General features: G+C 54.7%; 7 protein-coding genes across 7 annotated transcripts; 3 read left to right on the top strand and 4 right to left on the bottom strand.

The window, feature by feature from the left end:
* Positions 1-994: 994 nt before the first annotated feature.
* On the top strand, positions 995-2,683 carry CkaCkLH20_05531 (FAD binding domain-containing protein; the record flags this gene model as incomplete). Its single annotated transcript, XM_038888250.1, has 1 exon — positions 995-2,683. One exon carries the CDS (start codon positions 995-997, stop codon positions 2,681-2,683), a length of 1,689 nt encoding a protein of 562 aa, XP_038746726.1.
* A 247-nt stretch (positions 2,684-2,930) lies between these two features.
* CkaCkLH20_05530 (aromatic prenyltransferase) lies at positions 2,931-4,172 on the bottom strand (the record flags this gene model as incomplete). Its single annotated transcript, XM_038888249.1, has 1 exon — positions 2,931-4,172. One exon carries the CDS (start codon positions 4,170-4,172, stop codon positions 2,931-2,933), a length of 1,242 nt encoding a protein of 413 aa, XP_038746725.1.
* Positions 4,173-5,245: 1,073 nt separating this feature from the next.
* On the top strand, positions 5,246-6,589 carry CkaCkLH20_05529 (uncharacterized protein; the record flags this gene model as incomplete). The annotated part of the gene is made up of 1 exon (XM_038888248.1): positions 5,246-6,589. One exon carries the CDS (start codon positions 5,246-5,248, stop codon positions 6,587-6,589), a length of 1,344 nt encoding a protein of 447 aa, XP_038746724.1.
* A 235-nt stretch (positions 6,590-6,824) lies between these two features.
* On the bottom strand, positions 6,825-11,947 carry CkaCkLH20_05528 (ABC-2 type transporter; the record flags this gene model as incomplete). The annotated part of the gene is made up of 2 exons (XM_038888247.1): positions 6,825-8,468; positions 8,540-11,947. 2 exons carry the CDS (start codon positions 11,945-11,947, stop codon positions 6,825-6,827), a joined length of 5,052 nt encoding a protein of 1,683 aa, XP_038746723.1.
* A 1,148-nt stretch (positions 11,948-13,095) lies between these two features.
* CkaCkLH20_05527 (cytochrome P450) lies at positions 13,096-14,707 on the bottom strand (the record flags this gene model as incomplete). The annotated part of the gene is made up of 2 exons (XM_038888246.1): positions 13,096-13,264; positions 13,317-14,707. The coding sequence occupies 2 exons, from the start codon at positions 14,705-14,707 to the stop codon at positions 13,096-13,098; spliced, it is 1,560 nt and encodes a 519-aa protein (XP_038746722.1).
* A 1,095-nt stretch (positions 14,708-15,802) lies between these two features.
* On the top strand, positions 15,803-19,272 carry CkaCkLH20_05526 (uncharacterized protein; the record flags this gene model as incomplete). Its single annotated transcript, XM_038888245.1, has 2 exons — positions 15,803-16,546; positions 16,597-19,272. The coding sequence occupies 2 exons, from the start codon at positions 15,803-15,805 to the stop codon at positions 19,270-19,272; spliced, it is 3,420 nt and encodes a 1,139-aa protein (XP_038746721.1).
* Positions 19,273-19,736: 464 nt separating this feature from the next.
* Positions 19,737-19,997, bottom strand: CkaCkLH20_05525 (uncharacterized protein; the record flags this gene model as incomplete). Its single annotated transcript, XM_038888244.1, has 1 exon — positions 19,737-19,997. The coding sequence occupies one exon, from the start codon at positions 19,995-19,997 to the stop codon at positions 19,737-19,739; it is 261 nt and encodes an 86-aa protein (XP_038746720.1).
* Between the last annotated feature and the right edge of the window lie 943 nt (positions 19,998-20,940).

Raw genomic sequence — 20,940 nt, 5'->3', positions numbered from 1 at the left:
CCAATGAAAGAACAAACAGGCATCAAGCGCCTACACAATACATGCAAAGCATCATACTAGTAGCAACCTGCAGCGCCATTTCGCGATCTGAAGTGTCGTTTGATGATGTCGCAAGAGATGCAGAAAGACCTCGAATTGCCTTAATCCTGTAGCGCAATGCAGCCCCTGATCCATGGCGATGATGTGCAGAAATAGCCAGCATCGAGCTGCTCAAGGCTTCTGTTATCGTCTCACGGCGCGATAATGCCATCGGCAAAATGTGGCATTCAAAACCGTTGAGCACACGAGTTGTTGAACACATTGGCGCCACAACCTGCTCATCTGGAGTGCGTCAGCGCCGAAATGGGTTTTAAGCGATGAGAGACGGACAGTAAGCCATGAGCATGGCTTCGTCACCAACGACGGGTGAATGGAGGGAGGGAAACGGAGTCGGGCGGGTAGGGACTGTCTCCATTAGACATTGCCAAGAAAGGCGTCCTTTTGCGAGCACGAATTCTTCGGAAGTGTAATTCAAGAATCTGCGTTTCTGACCCGGAGGGTACGTCCGAACGTCCACTACTTCCGTAGCTTGGTTTGCGATGAAAACTTTGCGCCTAGTACGAAGCTGGTCAGGCCATATGAGGCGCACCTCGTAGCCAGCACATGGCCGCCCCGTTCGCACGCAATTATCACAAGCAGGAATGGTCTTATCGCACCCGATCTTTCGATCTGGCAGGAAGTTAGTTTTAAAGAACTATGTTGTGCGATCGGACAGGGTTTTCTCACTTTTGCATGTCCAGCAGCCTTGTGTGGACTTCATTATGATGCCTGTTATAAGAGGGGAAAAGTTTGAAAATGTGTGACTGGCCCCGTGCGACGGGATATGACGCGGAAGGCTTACTTAAGGTGAACTTAAGAAAGCTAACGTCTCGACAACGCCACAACAACAAATACTTGAAATTTTCCGCCTGTGAGCCCAGCATCTAACAATCAACCTACTTTGATATCAACACCAATGGAAAAGACACGTGTCGTTATAGTTGGCGCGGGACCGGTTGGGCTGTTCACGGCTCTTCTCCTCGCCCGCCAGAACATCGAGTGCATCGTCTTGGAGAGGCGCCACGGCGTTTCGAACCACCCCAAAGCCCACACCCTCAACCCGATGACGCTGGAGATCTTCCGCCAAGCTGGCTTGGATGTTGCCTACATGCGACAACATGCAGCCACAGCCAAAGATGCCGGCCTGGTGCGTCTTGTCTATGGCCTGGCCGACGCCGAGATCGGTTGTTTCCCATACGAACGTCAGGACGACAATGTGCGCACCGTGACATCCGAGCCATTGTTGAACTGGCCTCAACCAGAGCTAGAACGCCTTCTTGAGAGGACAGTTGGCGAGACAGGCCTCGCCCAAGTCAGGAGGGGCTGGCAGGTTGATACAACCGACATCACGGAAGCTGGCTGCATCATCTCGTGCAGTTCCATAGGACAAAGCCACGACGCGCACAGTATCCAGGCCGACTTCGTTATTGGCGCCGATGGCGTTAGTTCCACTGTACGGGAAAAGACGACAGGCATCGAGTTTGAATCTATGGGACCCGGCCATGCCTACCAGTCAATTGTCTGCAAAGGTAGTCTGCGCGCAGCGCTTCCGCAGGGCCACGATGCCATGCTCTACTTCTGCTTTCACCCCGAGCACCCCAGCGAGTTCATTGCACACAATCTTGATTCCTCTTTCGTGCACGTCACGCCCGTCATGGACTCGGCGTCAACCGGCGGCCAACGCAAGGCGCCTCCAGTCGAGGCCTGCCTCCCGGGATTGCAGTACTCAGAAGTTCTTCGTACCATCTGGGAGACGGCCCCGCGTGTGGCATCCTCCTACAGTGACCCAAAACACCGCGTGTTCGTCGTGGGAGACGCTGCCCACAGTCTGCCGCCCCAGGGTGGCTTGGGTCTCAACACGGGCATCGCCGATGCACACAACCTGGTTTGGAAGCTGGTTGCCATCATCCGGGGGAAAGGCACCCCGAACCTTCTCGCCAGCTTTTCCCGTGAGCGCAAGCCCGTTGCACTCGCGAATCTCGAGTACTCTAAGGCCAGCGAGGCTGCTTTCTACTCCGTCAGTACCACGCTGGTTGGCCTCGCCATTCAGTATAAAGAAGCACAAGAGCCGGATCTCGCCATGGATGCATTCCTTCAACGGCCCGCAATTTCAGCTGCGGCAGCAAGTGCAGTCACGGAGGCGAGCAAGCACTTTGACTCCTTAGCCCTCCAGCTCGGATTCATCTACGACGACCCATTACATACGAAAGCTCTTCTTGACAACCCGACGATGTATGTGCCACGAGCGTGTCCTGGGGCAAGGCTGCCACACAGCATCACCAGCAACGGGCTTTCTCTCTTAGACCTTTTGCCCTATGATCGATTTACCGTACTGCACTACGCCAATCCTTCGTTCGCATCCTGCGACTGGGGCGTTGATGTGGCGAGCCTTGGTCTGCCCGAGACCTGGTATGACGCGGTCCCGGAAATCAAGGCTGGAAGAGGCATAGTTGTCCGACCAGACCATCATGTGCTGTTGCATGTGGATGGCTTAAATCAGGCGAATGATGCAGTTACAGAGTATCTGGATCAAGGCAAAGTGGGCGCAAGCGAGAGTACGCTCTCAAGGAACACAAAATCAGACTCCTTCTCGACAGCACGCTAGAGACGGCTTGTAATATTAGTAGGCTTATTGTGCTACGACTTTGAGTGATAGTATGACAATAACAAACAACGCTCATTCCCAAAACCTTGGCCCGAAATAGGCACTAAACCCTACACCCTTTTTAGAAGAGGAAATCGACGCCATGGTGTACAAACCCGTGTCTGTTTCATTTCCACTTTTTGTTAGAAAAAGAAAGTACAGGTTAGCAACAGCGTCGTCAAAAGCACTTCCGCGGTAAGAATCATACTCACAAGGTGTTTTGGACAGCAGTTTTGAAGTCGTTATCCCCCATCATCATCCCCTGCGTCTGGAGTATGCGCTCGTAACGCTCCACAACGCCGGCTTCGCAACGAGCGTATTGCCATATAGGCACGTACATTTTGACTTGCGGTACTGCATCACCCGGAATCATCTCAAAGGAGAAACAGAGCCCGCAATACTTGCTCTGCGGCTCATTGAGCGGCTTTTCCAGGCCGTCCATGTCAGCCCGGGCAACATCCTCCATGTCCATAAGGAGGGGCCACACTTGCGGTAGAAAGTCTGCAGACGAAGAAGAAAGACGGCCACCCAGAGTGAAGATATGACGGGCTAAGGCGAGGGAGTTGGCGTGTGTGTGGGTGTACACCTTGAAGCGAGGCTTCGGCTCCATGTGTGGCGCCAGGCAGTCAATGGCGAGGAAGTAAACGTTGATGTTGTCCTCGCCGTAGGAGACGAGAAAGTCTTTGAGCAACTCCCAGGCTGCCAGCATCCCCTCTTCGCCCCCGGCAAGTCGTTTCACGACAGACTCAGTGATATTCACTGGCTGCCGGCCCGTTGCGAGAGCTCGCAGTTGCGGAAACAGGTATGCCTTCATACCAATAGCCGCTTTCCCATTCGTGTCCTCGTCGAATTCGAGATCAAACCCGGCGTAGCATACTTGCTGCGGCACAGCCCTGCCGTAACTAATCTCCTTTTCAATCAAGCCTATCTCCTCCTCGGCAGTCAGGAAGACAGAATCGATAAAGGCAGTCAGCCAGGTACGGTCTGCATCAGAAGCAAACGCCAGACCCTCCAGTTTCTGGCGCAGTCCCTTTTGCCCCAAGGGGTCATCGTCGCCAGGATCCGTCAGCGGCTGCACCGTGAACCGCACTTTTGGCGTCTGGTGAGACGCAAAAGCGACGCTTGCTTCGTACGGCGAGTGGTTATGCGTCAGAATGTAGCGCAGCCTGTCAGCGGTGGTGGGAGGCTGTTTGAGGCAGGGGACGACGGCCTCACGCACAAATGTGAGATGAGAGTCCTGGATGTGGCCCGGGTAGGAGCCTGTCCATCGTAGAAGGGAAGATAGGGTGCTGTGAAAGGTGGGGAGCCATGAGGAGGCTAGAGGACCCCCTTTGCCTTTAGAAGAGGTCGAAACGTCGACTTCGTTGTAGATATTTTTCTCCCTGGTGCCTTGATCGTGAGGGGCAGTTGTTGAGTGGTGATCTTCCGTAGTGGGGTTAATGGTGCCCATACTGGTATTCTCGCTGTCTTTCCGGCTCAACTGATACTGGTGGTCATGGAATCTGTTGCGGCTTCGATATCTGCTTCTCGTCTTTGCCGACCCAATGTGATCTAAGGTGGAGTGTACCAAAGTCTCTGCTGCTTCCAGGTGCTGCGGTTCGGAATGAGTTGCCCCTTTGGACTTTTACTGAGTTGTGGCACACAAAACGACTCTTGCGTACGGCCGGTATTGCGAAGGCTTGAGAATCGCCCCAAAACGAAATGAAATAATGATTTCCAGAGCTAGGTGGTTTTGGGAAAGCGAGGATGTACACAGTGCGGGTCAGCCAAACTCACAACTGATATTGAGGTCAAGTGGACAGGGCTTTTCTTGACATGTGAAACAAATTTACATAACGGGTGTTCGCCTCGAGAGCATGGCCTGATAGGGCTGGGCTCGAAGTCTAAAATACCCATCATCATGGATGTAGTTCATGCGGACTCCCGTTGGGGTTTTCTTGGCGAACTGGTGGGAGAACTAAGGTTTACCGCGCTTGTAAAGTTGAAAGTTCACGGGACTAAACCTTAACGACAATGCTTCGTCAGGAACTCGTACAGGTCAGGGAACTTCTAATACTTTATCTCTTATTACACATATTGCGTATTATAACATGGTAATCGGAAAACCCTTGAACACTGTTGCCGTGACTCCGAGCACGAACACGGAACACCAAGAACTTGGTCATCTCCACCATCACAAACCATCTTGTCTATCTAAACTTCAAAGCTACCTGCATTTACATCACTCAAGCCCGGGACTCCCGCGAGTACGAGCAGATCCGAGACTTCCGCGAGTGCGAAATGCGAAGAACACCCCCATTTCCGCCATCACATGCCCTCAAATCAATCCAAATTTGTGATTACTTACACCAGCCAAGACCAGGATAACCGCTGATAGTCCCAATGGCCAAAATCTCGGCAACGTCGGGAGGCAGTCCAACAAGTGAAGAAAGATAGAAAAACGGAGGCACACAGCCTACGGACCGTCGGCAAGAAAGGAAGAGACAGAGAGAGAGCGAGAAGAATTCGTAATCATCAGTCAACATGGCTACCGCAGAACAACAAATCACTCACCTCCGCTCCCTCTTAGGCATACTAACCACGTCGGTGAATGACCTCATCGCTGAACTCTCCACGGCCGGCAACGGAGCCACACCTGGCCCTGCAGATGTCCGCATCCCGAAGGATCCCAAGACGGAGGAGGCCCGCAAGCGCATCATCGCCGCCGCGGCATCCCTCGAGGCGGCCGTGTTCACTCCCCAGTGGCGTCTCGGCCACTTGGCGCACAGCTATTTTGTGTCTCGCGCCCTACACATGGCTGTCGAGTGGGAAATACCCCAACTACTTGCGGCCAACGGGCCCATGCACCTCGACGCCCTCGCCTCCAAGATAGGCATTGTCGACGCAAACAAGTTGGCGTTTGTGATACGGACGCTATGCGCGCACCACATCTTCGCCGAGACAAGCCTCAACGTCTTCGCCAACGACGAGGCGTCGACCGCCCTTGCAACTGACGAACGCCTCGCCAACTCAGTGCGCTACGCCTCTTTTCTCTTCCCCACGGCTGATGTGCTTCCGAATCTCCTTAAAGACCCGGTTCTCTGCGCCAGTTACGCACCGCGAGACTCGGCCTTTGCCAAGAGTATCGGCAAGGGTATGGGTCAGTTCGAGTACCTGAACGCGCACCCCGAGTGGCGCGATTGCTTCAACTTCTGGCTCGCGTCTCTGGGCGAGTACCTGCACGGGCTGACCGACGTACGCGGGTATCCCTGGGAACTCACCCTCCAGGATGGTGCCGTTGTCGTCGACGTTGGAGGCGGGCTCGGTAGCTCGATTCAAGACTTGCGTACTAATTTTCCGGACCGCAAGAACGATTTTGTCGGCATCGTCCAGGACCAGCCTGGTATGATCGAGCATGCCACCGCCCACTGGCAAAAGATGGACCCAGAGGCTTTGGCCACGGGGGCTGTTAAGCTCACCACGCATGATTTCTTCACCGAGAACCCAGTCAAGGGCGCGGATGTGTATTGGTTCCGGTCGGTCATTGTGGACTGGCAGAACGACGACTTAACCACAATGTTCACCCATATCAAGAACGCCATGGCGCCCGGAAAGTCGCGTCTTCTCATCGGCGAGTACATGATACACCCGACATGTGGCGACGTCATGCTGCCCGATGCGCCGCCGCCATTGCTGAAGAATTATGGCGAGTGGCAGGCCATGGGGCTCATCTCGGGTTTCGTCTTGACAATCAGCCCAAACGGTCGTCAGAGGACTTTCCATGACTTGTCCAGTGTTGTTGAGGCGGCTGGCTTGAAGGTTTCCAAGGTTTGGATTTGTCGTGGCCTAGGGAATGTAATTGAGTGTCGGTTGAAAGAGGATTTGTAGATTTCATGAGAATAGTACCCAGACTGAATGTAGTATCTCTTCCTCAACTCGGCAGCACTCATTTTTTCCTCTGTCTGACTTTCGCTGTAGTCCCATGTGGCGGGCGAAGCACTCATCTACAACACAAGTTTACGGACGATGTTCCAACAGATACTTTAGAATTGACGATGCTTTCCTATAGCTACCCTAGAGATTGTGACTTTGAATTTCAATCAACTAAATTAATCTCCTGTTATCAAATCCAATATTGAGGAGTCGCGGGTGGCCTTTCTTCGCCCGGGCTCAAATCCTCCACCTCACTCTCCTCGTCGACGACATCATCCCAATACCTTTTGCCACTGTCCTTGAGCACCTGACTGCCACCATTGACGGACGACGAAAAAGATCTCGGAACACGAAAGGGTTTGTCCGTTGGGTCCTCGTACTCATCCAAGAGATGTTTCGGTGAACCCTCACCAGCACCACCTTGTCTTCCCTTCACGACGAGATGTTTCCAATCTTTGGTAGGGGGTTTTGTGCCACTATCGTCTTGGTCTGGTGATGGTGATGAGGTGGGCCGTGGTGATTTAACGTCTTTTTCTTTCTTGGGCTTGGGCACACGGGTCGAATACAAGGCGAAAGCGGCGGCGGCGTTGAAGAAAACGAATGCAAACAAGATGCCCAAGTCGCGCCAGCGATTGCCAAACTCGACGTGCACCCCGGCCAGCACCTCATTTGTGTTGCTTGTCGTGCAAAGACTGCAATTTCCCGCGGCGGTCGGATCAGCAAGATATCCACCCGCCTGAGCGATGTAGGTCTGCAAGTACTGCCCGCACGTCTGCCCTGGAGGCGGGTTCATTTGAAGAAACTCATTCTTCGCGCATCGTATGCCCGCATTCGCGAGCCCTGTGCCCAACAAGCCTTCGACAAGGTAGGTGAACGGATTGACGCGGTAGATCCAAACCCAGAAGCTAGGCGGCGTAGCGAGGATCCCGTTGAAGATGAACATCACGACGAAGAGAAGAGTACCGATGCCGGCAGCCTGGTCGGCGAGATCGAAGATCGCCCCGAGCATGTGCGCAAAAGTGCTGGCCTGCAGGAAGAAAACGAGCATGAACAAAAAAGCCAGTCCGCCACGTGAGGCGGTGTCGTTCGTCTCTGCCGCGTTGCGGTTCAGTCCAACGAGATAGTACCAGGCCAGGAACGCTGGCGGCGCCATGAGTGCATTGTAGGCCATCTCAACCACGATTTGGGCTCCCATAAACGCGGTCCACGAGTACGTGCGTGAAGGTTGCTCGCGGCCCTCATACAGCGTGCGCTGCACCACGAAGACAGGCAGGATCTGTTGCAGTAGGTTCAGATGTGTCGTGAGGAACATGAAGATGGCGATGGTCTGGATCGTGATCCCCGACTGCGTGTTGGGCAGGTTGAGCAGCGAGAGGCCGATGAAGAGGGCCGAACCGAACGTCAACAGCAATTTAGCGTAGACGTAGCCTGGGCTGCGCCAGTAGTGTCCGGCCAAACGCCTGGTCACTTCGGAGAGCTGAACAGGCAAAGGAGCAGCGAACGGGGGATCGTTCTGTTGCTGATGTTGCGTTGGATATTGGTGCGCCCCCTTTCCGTTTTCTCTCAGTCGGGTGAGGTAGGTCTGGACCTCGTCGTACTCGGGACTCTGTCGCCACGTGTCGGGCCAGTCCACGCCGTTTTTCCCGCTCCCGCCGGCGCTGACTTGCTCGAGGATGTACTCAGCCGGGTTTTGCCCCTTTGCGGGCCGTGGCCCGCCATTGCGGACAAAATAGTCGATCAGGATGTTAGCATTGCGTCCCTGTCCAATCTGGCCAAAGTAGACGGTCCGTCCACCGTGAGCAAGAAGAAGAAGCCTGTCGAACCGCTCAAACAGCTGTTTTTTGAGCGCGTGTTACGTTAGCAATGCACAAGGAAGTTGGCCCAGCTCGTGACGAAAGTACTTACAATTGCTGATGGCTGATGGATCGTGCACAGAATAGCCTGCCCATTCTGCCTCAACGTCTCAAGCAAAGTGCAAATCGACAAACTTGTTTGCGAATCCAAGCCCGAGGTAGGCTCATCCAGAAACAGCAGAAGCGCAGGACGAGCAGCCAGCTCAACGCCAATAGTCAGCTTCTTCCGCTGTTCAACGTTCAGGCCCTCCCCAGGCACGCCAACGACGGCGTCTGCATATTCTTCCATACCCAGAATATTTATAACCTTATCAACGTATGCAATTTTCTGCTTGCGAGAATACCGGGCGGGCTGGCGAAGAATGGCACTGAACGTGAGAGCCTCACGCACCGTCGATGTGAGCAGATGCTGGTCTTGCTGCTTGACATAGCCCGTCTTCTGCTGAAATGAGGCGTCGCGCGGGGCCCCATCGACCAACATCTCGCCCGTCAAAACGCCAGTGGACAGGCGCGAAGCGAGGGCGTCGAGAAGAGTGGTCTTGCCGGCGCCCGAGACTCCCATGAGCGCAGTAAGAGTTCCCGGCTCACACCACCCGTCCACACGATCCAGAATGCGCTTCATCTCTTTCTTTTTGATCTTGACGTCGTAGCAAACGTTGCTCCAGTGGAAGATGGCTGTCTGGCGGTCGATTCCCAGGCCGCTGTTGTCGTCATGGTCGAAGTTGTCTCGCTCCTGCAGCGACCAGTTCCAGGGCTTGGTAGGAGACGTCGGGCTCATGTCGGTGTACTCCGTATCATACATCTTCCCACCTCTAGCTACTGTCGGAGACCCTCCGTCGGTGTACGGATACATACCCGCAAACCCCCTTTTCGTGAAGACGGGTGTGGTGGGTGTGGTGGGGAGGGAAGCCATCGGGATGCTCGCATTGCTATAATGTGCTTCTGTCCTTCCCTTGGTGACATGATTTTCCACGTCGTCTCTTTCTCGCCCCTTTGGAACTTTACCCCTGGGAAACACAAGCATCTCCTGTTTGCTCTTCGTGCTGCTCACCAGCTCCGCAGCAATGAGGTGCAGCAGAAGGTAGGCCACCGCAAACGCAAATATGACACCGACATTCCGCCACCGATGTCGTTCCAGATACCCAAACGCATTGCTGATGTATGCGCTTCCATCAACAAACGTGGCGCCTGCGACAGCCCCCTGCGCGGCACATACGCGCGTCTTCGCCATCATGGCCGCAGCATCGTAGGTCGGGCCGGACGGAATGAAGGTCTTGCAAGGAAACCTCCGCCCATTGCCGAATTCGTTGATCATAAGAGCCTCGAACCCATAGGCCACGGGGCTGACCGTGGAAATCCACCCGGCATACGACTTGGTGTACATGGGCGGGACCGCAAAACCCGTGTACAACGCCAGGGCGAGCAGGACCATTGTCGACGGGGCCATGGCCGCCGCGTGGCTCTTGGTAACAGATGCGACGAGCCGGAAAAGCAAGCTCACAGCGAGCGTCATAGCGAATTGGACCAATACGAAGAATAAAAAGGCCCCGGGTTCGTTGCGCAAGTTGCACATCCAGTAAAAGATAGTATTGACCGTAATGGCGTTGAGCAGCTTATACGGCAAACTCATGACCAAATCCGCAATAGCCTCGGCCGACGCGTGATACAGAGCATATCTCACATGCTTCTCGACGATAGCGCGCTTAGCATATAAGGCTGCCACCTCGAGGACGCACCCAAAGGCGTTGACCAGCGCAGCTGTAAACAGGAGCGTGCTGCGCGCCTTCATGGACTCGGCTGTTTCGCGCAGTCGGAAGAAGACACTCGCCACAATGAGCGTTTGGAACAGGTTTATGACGAGCATCGTCACCGTCATCTGCGGTGCAGCCTTGAGCAGGGCTAGGGTGCGCCACAGACACAGAGTGACCTGCCTTGGGTATGAGATGGTGTAAGGCGACTTCCACCTCTGCATCCATGACTGGTCGCTTTTCTTGCTCGCCAGGAAGTCGGCAAAGTGAGTGCGCGAGCCGCTCAGGCGAAAGGATGTAGCGTAAGCATCCACTTCCTGGCTAAGCTGGCGGCGTTGGCTGCTCGTCCTCCACGCCTCAGCAAACTCGTCAGCGGTATGCGGGACTCTTTTCTCATGGCCACGCTTGATGATGCCCTCACGCTCGGCCGGGCTGGTCATGGACGTCAGGAAATCCGGCGTCGTCTGATTTCTCGGACAAACGAAGCCCAGCCGCTGAAAATAGCTTTTGGCTTCCGTCGTCTTGCCAAAGTAGATTTGTCGTCCCTCGTAGAGGAGCAGGACCTTGTCAAACAACTCGTAGGCCTCCTGTGGGCTCTGGTATATGGCTACAGCGCTCGCCATGCCCATGATGTCGCTCTGAATGCGCAGGGTTCTGCAGAGGTCGACCGTCGCTGCGCTGTCGAGGCCTCGTGTGCTGTTGTCCCAGCACTGGATCGGCGCAAAGCTGAGCGCAGCCTCGGCGATGCTCACACGCTTGCGTTCGCCGCCCGACACGCCGCGTACCGTGTCGCCGTCCGTGCCGCCGACGGGCGTCTGCATCGTGTGCTGGATTCCCAGCATGGCCATGGTCACGTCGCGCACCCGCCGCGCGTACTCGTCAGGTGTGAGCCCCTCGGGCCGGGTCCTGGGCGTCCTCGCACGTGCGGCGAAGAAGAGGGTGTCTGCTACCGAGAGAGCCGGGAAATGAACGTCCTCCTCGGCCGTGTAAATGGCGTCTCCCTTGAAATAGCGCTTCATCTCGTCCGCACTCACGCCGCGGTAGTTGAGAAGAGCCTTCTCCGACACCTGCGTGCCGTACGTGTCCCCCGCCATCGTCCGCAGGAAGGTCGAACACCCGCTTCCTGGCGGGCCCAGCACACACAGCATCTCGCCGTCGTTCACCACCCCTTCGAGGCCGTGCAAGATGCGCACCCGTTGACGCTTCATACGTAACAGCCCACGCACTGCCGCCACGGCGCTGAGCCACCACGCGTTGCTCACAGTCGCCTGGAACGCCGTGTCGGACCCGTAACCCGAAACGCTGAGCTTTCGATAACCCACGCCCGCCTTCCGCATCTCGCAGCTGTCGGAACGGAGACGATAGAAGGACTTGGCCCATTCCCGGGCGTCGAAATTGGCGCCAAAGGGGTCGAGGGGGCCATCCTGCTTCGGAGACTTAGAGTAGTCAAGCGAGCCACTCTGGGTTGGCGTTGATGAACTCGAGGCTTCGCCGTTTTGTTGATTCTCGAGGAAGGATTTGGCGAGCTCGACGAGGTCGGTGATGGCTTTGTATTCATCTGCAGAGATGTGTACGGATTTGGGCCGGCTGCCGCTGGCAACGCCCGGAAAACTGACGAGGGAAGAGGGAGGGCGAGAACGACGCGAAGATCGTGATCTCAACATGGGCCGCCCGATATCTGCTCTGTTGTCGCTGTGAATTGGGGGAGCCATGGTTGCTGACCAAGTTGCAAGTGTGTTTCGCTATTGATACTAATGTGTGAAACAATTCACTTGGTTCAACATCAACCCTGGGGAAAAATTAAAAAGGTTCGGCTAAGACGCGATATCGACCGGTGTACGTTGAGTAGCGTAGAATAGATTCAATACACAGTCACCACTGCCGCGTCTTTTTCGTGGTCGGCGATATGTGCACAAGATGTGTTCACATGGAAGTTGAGTCTTGAGGCGTAGCAGTGGACTGTCATGTGGAATCGTGGATATGGTAAAGGCAAGGCAGGGGAATTGACATCAAAACCCCCTCTCTCTTGCCCAGCATCAGGGGTATAATTGAACCAGCTCTCAAGGGGCGAGAAGCGGACTTGGCTGGACATGACGTGCGAATAGCCGGAGGCAATGCATGCGAGTAATCGGATAGACTTTCCGGCCCGTCTGTCAAAAGTCAGCAACTCGCATCAACGCGCAATAGAACCCCATGACAAAGTCTATCTGAATTTGCTGGAAGTCTCAAGGGTCAGGGAAATGAAGGTGTGCTCAAGTACGGGAAAGTGTCCGGACATGGGAATCTGTCGACGCAATCCAACTTCCGATCACATCATGCCGATGCTGGACGGGAGTGACGGACGTTCCGGATGCTTTGGAGAAAGGCAAAATCCATCGGGGCACTAAGATGACATGCGTGGCACCACAAACTTTCTTTTAATCTACGTACGCTAAACCCACACTAGTAAGAATTACTGATTTACCTTATTTTAATATCCTTTTACCCACTTTACGCGGCCCCACCCCGTCCGTCCCCGTCCCACCCTGTTCGGCCCCATGCCGCCGCTGCCGCCGCCGTATCGTTCCGCCCATCAACTCGATTGGGGCGCGCGTCGGACTTTGCGCAAATAAACGCGAAAAACATGCCCATGCTTTAGTGTGATAGAACTGAGCTCCTGGCCGATTTCTCTGTTTGGAAACTTGAGGGTTTCTGCAGCACGCTGACTCGCCTTGATTTAGACACATGACACCAGAACCCGTGGTCGGCATATGCAAAGGCATACTATCACACTTCCAAATCAAGGCATCATATTCTGTATAGTTTTAACTATATCATCCTACTCAATCAAATAAGTTGGATTAACAGGGGTGAATGTGCTTCAAATGGGTTGTTGAACTTGGCGAGGTACCAACTTAACCCAAAGCGGGTGCTTGTCCCAGATCCCGTAACTGTCCTGGTTCAACCAGTTGAAGCCGGGGTCAGCCAGTTCAAGGTCGAAATTGTACAACAGGCTGGCTATTATGAGCCTCATCTCGGGCCATGCAAGGCTGCGTAAAAGATGGTCAGTAACTACTACGATGGACACAGAGGCCGACTCACTTCTTGCCGATGCAGTCTCTCGGCCCCGCTGAAAACACCTTAACGCACTCTCTCTGGTCCCCTGCATACTTGGCGGGCCGATCCTCGTCGTCCAGCCACCGCTCCGGCACGAATTCCTCGGGATCAACAAAATTGTCCGGATGATGCGCCATCGCGTACAATGGGATATCAACGCGTGTACCTGCCGGCACGTAGCTTCCGCAGACCACACGACCTCCGCGGGGTACCATACGTGGCATGGGAGTTGGCGCGGGCGGATACAGGCGCATGGCTTCCTCGATGCACGCATTGAGGTATGGTAGCTGGCGTAAACCGGTGAAGGTCATGTCATCCTGTGGGTCCTGGATGGCGGCGTCGAGTTCGGCGCGTAGCGTAGTCATCTTTGCCGGGTTTGTGAGCAGCAGATAGGTAAGGGCCGACGTGGCTGCTGTGGTGGTCTCGGTGCCGCCGATCATGAATGTCGCGGCGTTGGAATACATCTCGGCGCGCGTGATACCTGGCCGCTTCTCGCTGCCGCTATTCTGCATGATCATCGACCAGATGTCGCTGCCCGACTCGTCACCACGGTCCAAGCGTTTATCGACGCGGTCCATCGAGAAGCGGTTGTGCTGGGCGCGGCGCTTAGCACTACCGCCCCAAATGTGTTTGAGGAGCAGCGGCCCCAGAGGAGGATGCCATCCCATCATAGCCATGCCGAGCGTGACGGTCTTGATGGTCGAGTATGTGTCGCGGACCCAATTCCGCGCCGACTGGTCGCTCTCTAGCATACCGAGCGGCTCTCCGTACATGAGGTCGCCCATGATGTCAAAGGCCAGGTAGCCCAGCCAGGTCACGAGGTCGACGCGGCCATTGGGAGCTGAAGAAGCAGGCTCGGCGTTCTCGTCGGCCAGCTTGCGCATCAAGTTGCGGACATGGCCCTGTACGAGGCCCTCCTGCTTGAGCACAGCGCGGTCGGAAAAGGCATGCGAGAAGATGCGCCGCTGCCGCTGGTGGTTGACGTCGTCAGCGCGTACAATGCCTTTCTCGGGCGCCGCCATGTCCGGTCCCAGTCCGACGAAGTCCTTGGGCATGTGACCGCCACCGCCCGCCTTGGCATAGATGTCGTGCCATGCGTCAGGGTGGGTGTAGCTCAGCTCGTTTGGGCCGATGCGCACAACATGGCCGTACCTTTTGTGGAGGAGCAGCGGCCAACTGTGGTTGGAACCATCGGCGCGGTGCCACAGCGACGTGACGGTGGTGATGCGTGCGAGCAGCGGGCCTGGGTATCCCGCCAGGGGATGAAAAGTCAGGTAGTAGATGGTACGTAGCACAAAAGCTCCGATGATGGCTGGGCAAATGGCCCAGAGTAGCATCGGGAGATCCGGCAGGTTGGAAGGTATGTCTAGAATCATTATGCCCGTGGTGATGTGGGTCCTTGGTTGAGCTGCCGGTTGTTTTCTCACTTTTGACTACTTGGTGCTCTTCGTTTTTGTTCCTATTAGTATCGATTATCCTTCTTGTACAAAGACGAATACGAGAAAAGGTGACGAAGACGGTGTGTCGTCATATCGTAGTCCCGGCTTCTCAACATGATAGCCGCAAGAATAAGTTCAGCTGAAAAGACTTGGGTTCTAGGCCCAATAAGCCGAAAGCGAGCATGTCGGAATCCGATTCCCTCCCTCGCAACTCGATCATAAGCCATTGTACGGGGAGACAGCCGGACTCCGAGCCCGAGAATGCCGTGATTCATATTGTCCGCGGAGGGCGTTGTGACGTAGCCGAAAAGCAACGGGTGCCGGGCAAAATGCTCTAGACCCGGCCCGACTCGCCGCTGCACAGTTCAAAGTCTGAAGGAGAGACTTCGCCAAGCGCTCGGACGACGTGTATTCTGTGGAACCATCGTGTTCGTTCATTTTTCCCCTGATTTAAACTTTCCGGTTACTGATTACCAAGTTTCTGGAACCATGGCAGGGATTATCCATCGTGCCACGGCATGGTCGTCTTGCGCACCTAAACCGGCCATATATGGATGTTCGGACGACCGCCAGCTATCGGGGGCGCTGCCGAACCATCCACCGGAGAACTCGCGTAATGGCTTTCTACCGGTCCGGTGGGGATCTGCTTTATGTGATGTCCGATTCCGTCCTATTCTCCGGGCAGATCATCTAATCCAAGACATTGCCAAATTGGAACAAATGTGCGAAGATAGTAATAGGTTGTTTCCAGTTTAATTTATGTCTTCTAAAAGCTTCCAAGCGACGTGATGTGCATACTACACAGCCAGAAGCCGCCAGGAACAAGAACTCAGATACATGATATTTATGATAAACAAAGCCAATTCGTCCCCTCATCAGTGGTGATTTGGAACTCTGGACACCGCCTTCTCATTTGTCTTAGAGCAATCACAGTTGCTGGTGCGGACACCTTCTGCCTCAGCGAGAACGAGGTTGCCAAACAACACAACAAAATAACTTCCACTTTGCGTGTTGATACCTTCTTTCACTACCATGTCTGCCTTTGAAGGCCCTCTAACACCGCCTTCACCTCCCGCATCACCCGCACCCTTTCCCTTGCGGAAGAAGCCACGGCGAGATGTGGTCAAATACAGAAGATCAACATCACCGCCATCCATCTTCCTCAATGTGCCCCAAAAGTCAGCTGCAGGCCTCCTCACGCCACCAGACACTCCGGTGAAGAGACAGCACACTACAGGCACAACATCAACGACAGTTATCGACTGCCCTATTTCCAAGGCCAGCTTTCTGCTTGCCCAGGCCTCTCTGGCAACTCAGCTATTCGGAGGCTCATCAACGACTGAGTTCAAGTTCCCGCATCTAGGGTCACACCAAACACTCCGTTTTGGTGCTGGCCTTGACGGGTGTTTTAATCGCATCAAGGGCTTCCTAGGAGGTCCAGAAACGCAGAAAAGCCGCAGTGTTACCTCGGAATGCTCCGGTCAACGTCTGCCAGCGTCTCTAGAGGCATGGGAGGTGGTTCACAGGAGTCTGCCTCGGTTACTCCGAGCGGGACGAGTGCGCCAAGCTGTCGACGCCCTGTCGGTAGGAGGGAGAGATTTGTGGAATGACTTGGAGCAGCGCCATCTGGCTCGAGCGGCGCTGGTGCTGAGCGCGCTGGCCCACGCGTACATGTTTGGAGAGGAGAAGGACTGCGAACGGTCAAAACTACCGCGGCATGTCCTTGATGCGTGGGAGATGGTTTGCGCGGAGATGGGAAGACCCATTACTGGGCGGGTATGTACCAAACATACTACCTACGCAGTACAGTAGCTGACCCACGATAGGTGCCCGCCGACGACGTGCTCAACAACGCCGTGGGCAACGGCTCGTTCAGCCTCAGAAGTACTTATTTTGACCTTCCCGAGGAACGACTCTCATCGGGACTGCAGGGATCGATGGAGGCCGTTTTTGCGCCTGCCCTCTCCACCATGGCGCTCGCGCAGAGCAGTGTTCTGGCAGACCAGCCCGGCCAGGTCGCTCATTGTCTGGAGAGTCTGGCGGCGCGTGTCGTAAAGTGCGCCCAGGTGCTCGATGCTATGACCCCGCGTGATACGGCACATTTTGATCCCGTCATTTGGATCAAGACTTATCCGGCCATGGGCCGGGCGGTGACTTCCGGCGAGCTGGGAAACAGCGGCGTCGATGTACCGCTGTTCCACGCGCTGGACATCTTTATCGGCCGCCGGGATGTCAAGGGTGACTTGAGTGGGATGCAGAACGACCGACGGGCCGCGCTGCCAGCCAACATTCGCGTCTTCTTGGATGCCCTTGGTGATGAGGCCGGAAGTGTCAGGGATTACGTCGCAGCTGCCCGTGACCGGCCACACCATCTCCTCTCTGAAGAGGAGCATTTGCAGTACCAGCGCCTTTCGGCGGCCTGGGACGGTCTTCTACAAATGTACGTCTGGTTCCTCGAGCGGCATCGCGTCAAAGCTGTTGGCATCACGGGCGTGAGCCTGGGCACGGGACGACACTCGACGAGTAGCGGTGTCAAGAGCAGCGATCAAGGCAACTGCGTGAGACCAGGAAAGCCAAATGTACGACCCGAGGCTATGCTAAGCATGCAAATGAAGAAGGGCATGGCGTCTCGACTCGGCGGACGGCCGCTGTGGCAGGACGCGCATGTGCAGTCCCGGAGCGTGTACCAGGGCAGCGTCGTGGTGGCCGTCAGGTTGGATTCGAAGTTGCCGCTCCAACCGGGTGATCGAGTGCAAGTCTGGCCACCGAGGAAGAGAAAGAAGTTGAACAGAACATCTTCACAACAACGACGATTGCGGGCCTTCTCCCCGGAAGATGACGATGTGTCGTCGGACAAGAGTGATGATGATACGGCACCAAGCAAGAGTGATAACGAAGCTGAGCCGAGATTCTACTCTATCGCCCGTGTGATGCCAGACGTGGCTGATGGGGCGACAGACTCGGGCCCGGGAAACGGAGGAGGGGGTATGACCATAACTCTGACAGTCGGTCAACATTCGCCCGAGGGACTGGTCTCTTCATTCCTCAGCAACGCCGCTCAAGGCACGCCTCTGCGCTTACGTCCCTGGCCCTCTCCGCGTTTTCGCCAACCACGAGATCTGACTTTGCCACTGGTTCTGGTCGGTCAGAGCAGCGGTGTCGGCCCCTTGCTGGGCTTTCTGCACGACCGGGCAGCGTGGGCACAGCGGCTTAATGACAGCCAACACGACGTCAGTGAGGTGGGTGAGGTGCTCCTCGTCGTCGCTGCCAGGACACTTCGTCATGTCCCTTGTTCACTCGACAGCTTGGAGAAGTTGACCCAAGCTTTACCATTGACCATAGTCTTGGCTCTCAGCCAAGAGACACACCTCATGATCCGTGGTGGAACATGGTCTCAGCTACCCGGTCCCAAGGGGAAACGGCGTGTCACGCGTCATTTGGTCGAGTACCGAGACTTTGTTCAACGGCTCGTCAAGGAAAAGGACTGTCACGTTTTTGTCTGCGGCAGCTCCGACTTTGGGTCTTCAGTGATGAACAGTCTTGGACTGGGCCGACCGCAACAGCAGAAACTGGAAGAAGAAGAACAACAGCAAGCACAAGATGGGAATACCGAGTCCTGCAATCACAACCACACACAATTACCTTCCCCTCCACCGCATTGGAGCCAACTCCACCAAGATCTCTTCACCACGGTGAAAAGATCTTCCTCGTCCCCAACAGGGCCGAAGAACTCCATTATCAGCCCCTCAACCCTTGCAGCCCACAATTCCATCGACTCGTGCTGGACCGCCATCGGAGGAACAGTCTATGACATGACGCCCTTCCTGTCCACGCACCCGGGCGGACCCAAAACGCTCCTTGAGTCGGCAGGCACCGTTGCCGACGAACGTTTTGCCGAGACGCATGGTGGTCCACATGCCCAGGAGATCAGGGGATATCTCGAGAACTATGCCATTGGGCGTCTGTCCACCACCCTGGATTCTGGCGAGAAGACGAGGACGGCTACAGCAAGCCTGATGGATTCCCTAGTAAGAATGCAAAACGCACTCACCAACAACATGGCCTTTGACGCAAGTCGTGGGCCGGTGCCCTTGTACGTGTATGAGGATGCCTTGTTGGTGTTTGCTGATGGTCTAGATGGCATGGTAGACATCCTGTCAGATGTTGCCACAGACGATTACTCCTCGGAGCTGGAAACGATAGCAACCACGCAGGCGCGGTTGAAAGAGGCTTTCACAACCCTGAAAGAACGGTGCAAGAAAGACCTTTCCCACTCCCACTTAACACTGCTTGACGAGAGCGAGGTTCGGATCCACAGGCTATACATGGAGCCTAGTAGGAAGGTGCATGCAACTATTGATGCTTTCAAGGAGGACCTTGGCGAGATTGGGACTCACACATGTAACGAAGAATGTGCCGATGCACTGAAGCGTGGTTTTGAGAAGTTCTGCACTGATTTAGCGGGTATTGCCATAGATTTACTCGATGTTACATATCCATAGATTAGCCTGCATGCCATTAGCAATAGACATTGAGTTTTCCTTTTCACTGAACGATATTATCATTACCGTGTCTCAGTTGCGTATAGAGTGCTGGTAAGTGTTAGTGGTGGATCATCAGAGCTCCAGCCAGCCCTCAGCTTTAAGTTGGTTTAGGTTCAACATTTGAGCCTCAGGTCGCAGTTACTTTGACAACAAGCAAGCAGTTTTGCAACACGTATATCAAGATCGCAGCCTTTCACCTCTGAAAAGCGGCATAGTGCACATGAACTGAACTACATCAGGCGAACTGTTTGATTTGTGTTGGTCAGAGTACGCGGTTGTATCCTTTACCGAGCTACCCCGATCGCCTTATGATTTCAATGCCAGTCGGAGACAGTAGGAGGATTAATCCCGGGACATGAGATCTAACGAAGCCCATTCTCACAGTTTCCCATGCTGTGCTCTCTCCAAAAATGATATTGGGTCTACATCGGAAGGTAAGACTCATCCGCGCTCGTCTCTGCTCTCTTCATGGGCAGGTACGACTCATCAGCACTGGTTTCGGCCCTCTTCATCGGAAGATAGGACTCATCTGCGCTCGTCTCGGTGCGTCGCATGGGTAGGTACGATTCGTCCGCGCTGGTTTCGGCCCTCTTCATCGGATCGTAAGACTCATCGGCACTGGTCTCGAACCTCTTCATGGGCAGATAAGACTCATCGGCGCTTGTCTCGACGCGAGCCTTCATTGGCAAATAAGACTCGTCAGCGTTGGTTTGAGCTACAGAATTAGCTTCCTGAGAAGTGTGTATGATGGATGTTGGAAACCAACCATGGCCAGCATGCGGCGCTGTCGGAAGTGACACAACACAAGCCGTCAAGGCGGCAATAACAAGAGCGACTCTCATATTTTTGAGTGATGAATGAAGTTATGGCGTCAAAGATTTCAAGACGTGATGTTTCCGAGAAGTGTACGGATGAGGGAGCATACACTCAGAGGCACTTCAAGTTCCGCAACATTCTTATGATGGCTAAAATTGTCGGCCTCAACTTCACGGCACCGAGGGCTTTGCGGCAAGAGGATCTTGGATTTCAAAAGTTCTCGAAGGAACACAAACCTGGTCTGGTGGACAAGTTGATGAATGAGGCAGGTGGCACTGCATGAGCTTTGCGAACTGACGAATGAAGATTCTCGCGAAAGCCACCAGCGGAAACGGCGAGACCGCCTATCAGCTGTAAGCCCATCACCGGTGGCCAAATCTTTTTGGAGGCAAATACGTGTAGCAATACTGCTCTCTTTGAAGGATTCCGCCTAGTCTCAATTGGTTACTGAGAGCGAGGAGCACTTGGAAGAGTGGTCCACAGTAGTTGTCGTTGATTCACCTTCCACTTTGAAGTTAGTTTCTCGCCCCGCAGCTGAGAGGATTCCGCATACACCAAGCAAACTCTGAGAAACGCTGGTGATTGTCAAGAGACAAAACGAGGAGATCACATTGGCTGCCGATATTTCAGTCAAGACATGCGCGATTACGAAAGTGATAAACAACTCGACGATCCCGCCCCAAAATCTCATGAGGGGTGGTAAGGTAGTATTGAAGATTGGGTATCCGAAAAGCCGGGCGTCGGTAACCTGTGCCACAACGTTGTAAGGGTCTAAACCTTACTGGGAAGAATCTTTCGTTTTACATGGAC

The sequence above is a fragment of the Colletotrichum karsti genome (assembly GCF_011947395.1).
Source record: "Colletotrichum karsti strain CkLH20 chromosome Unknown Scaffold15, whole genome shotgun sequence".
NCBI classification, from domain to species: domain Eukaryota; kingdom Fungi; phylum Ascomycota; class Sordariomycetes; order Glomerellales; family Glomerellaceae; genus Colletotrichum; species Colletotrichum karsti.
The sequence above is the reverse complement of the archived record's forward strand: the minus strand, read 5'-3'. Positions and strand labels throughout refer to the sequence as shown.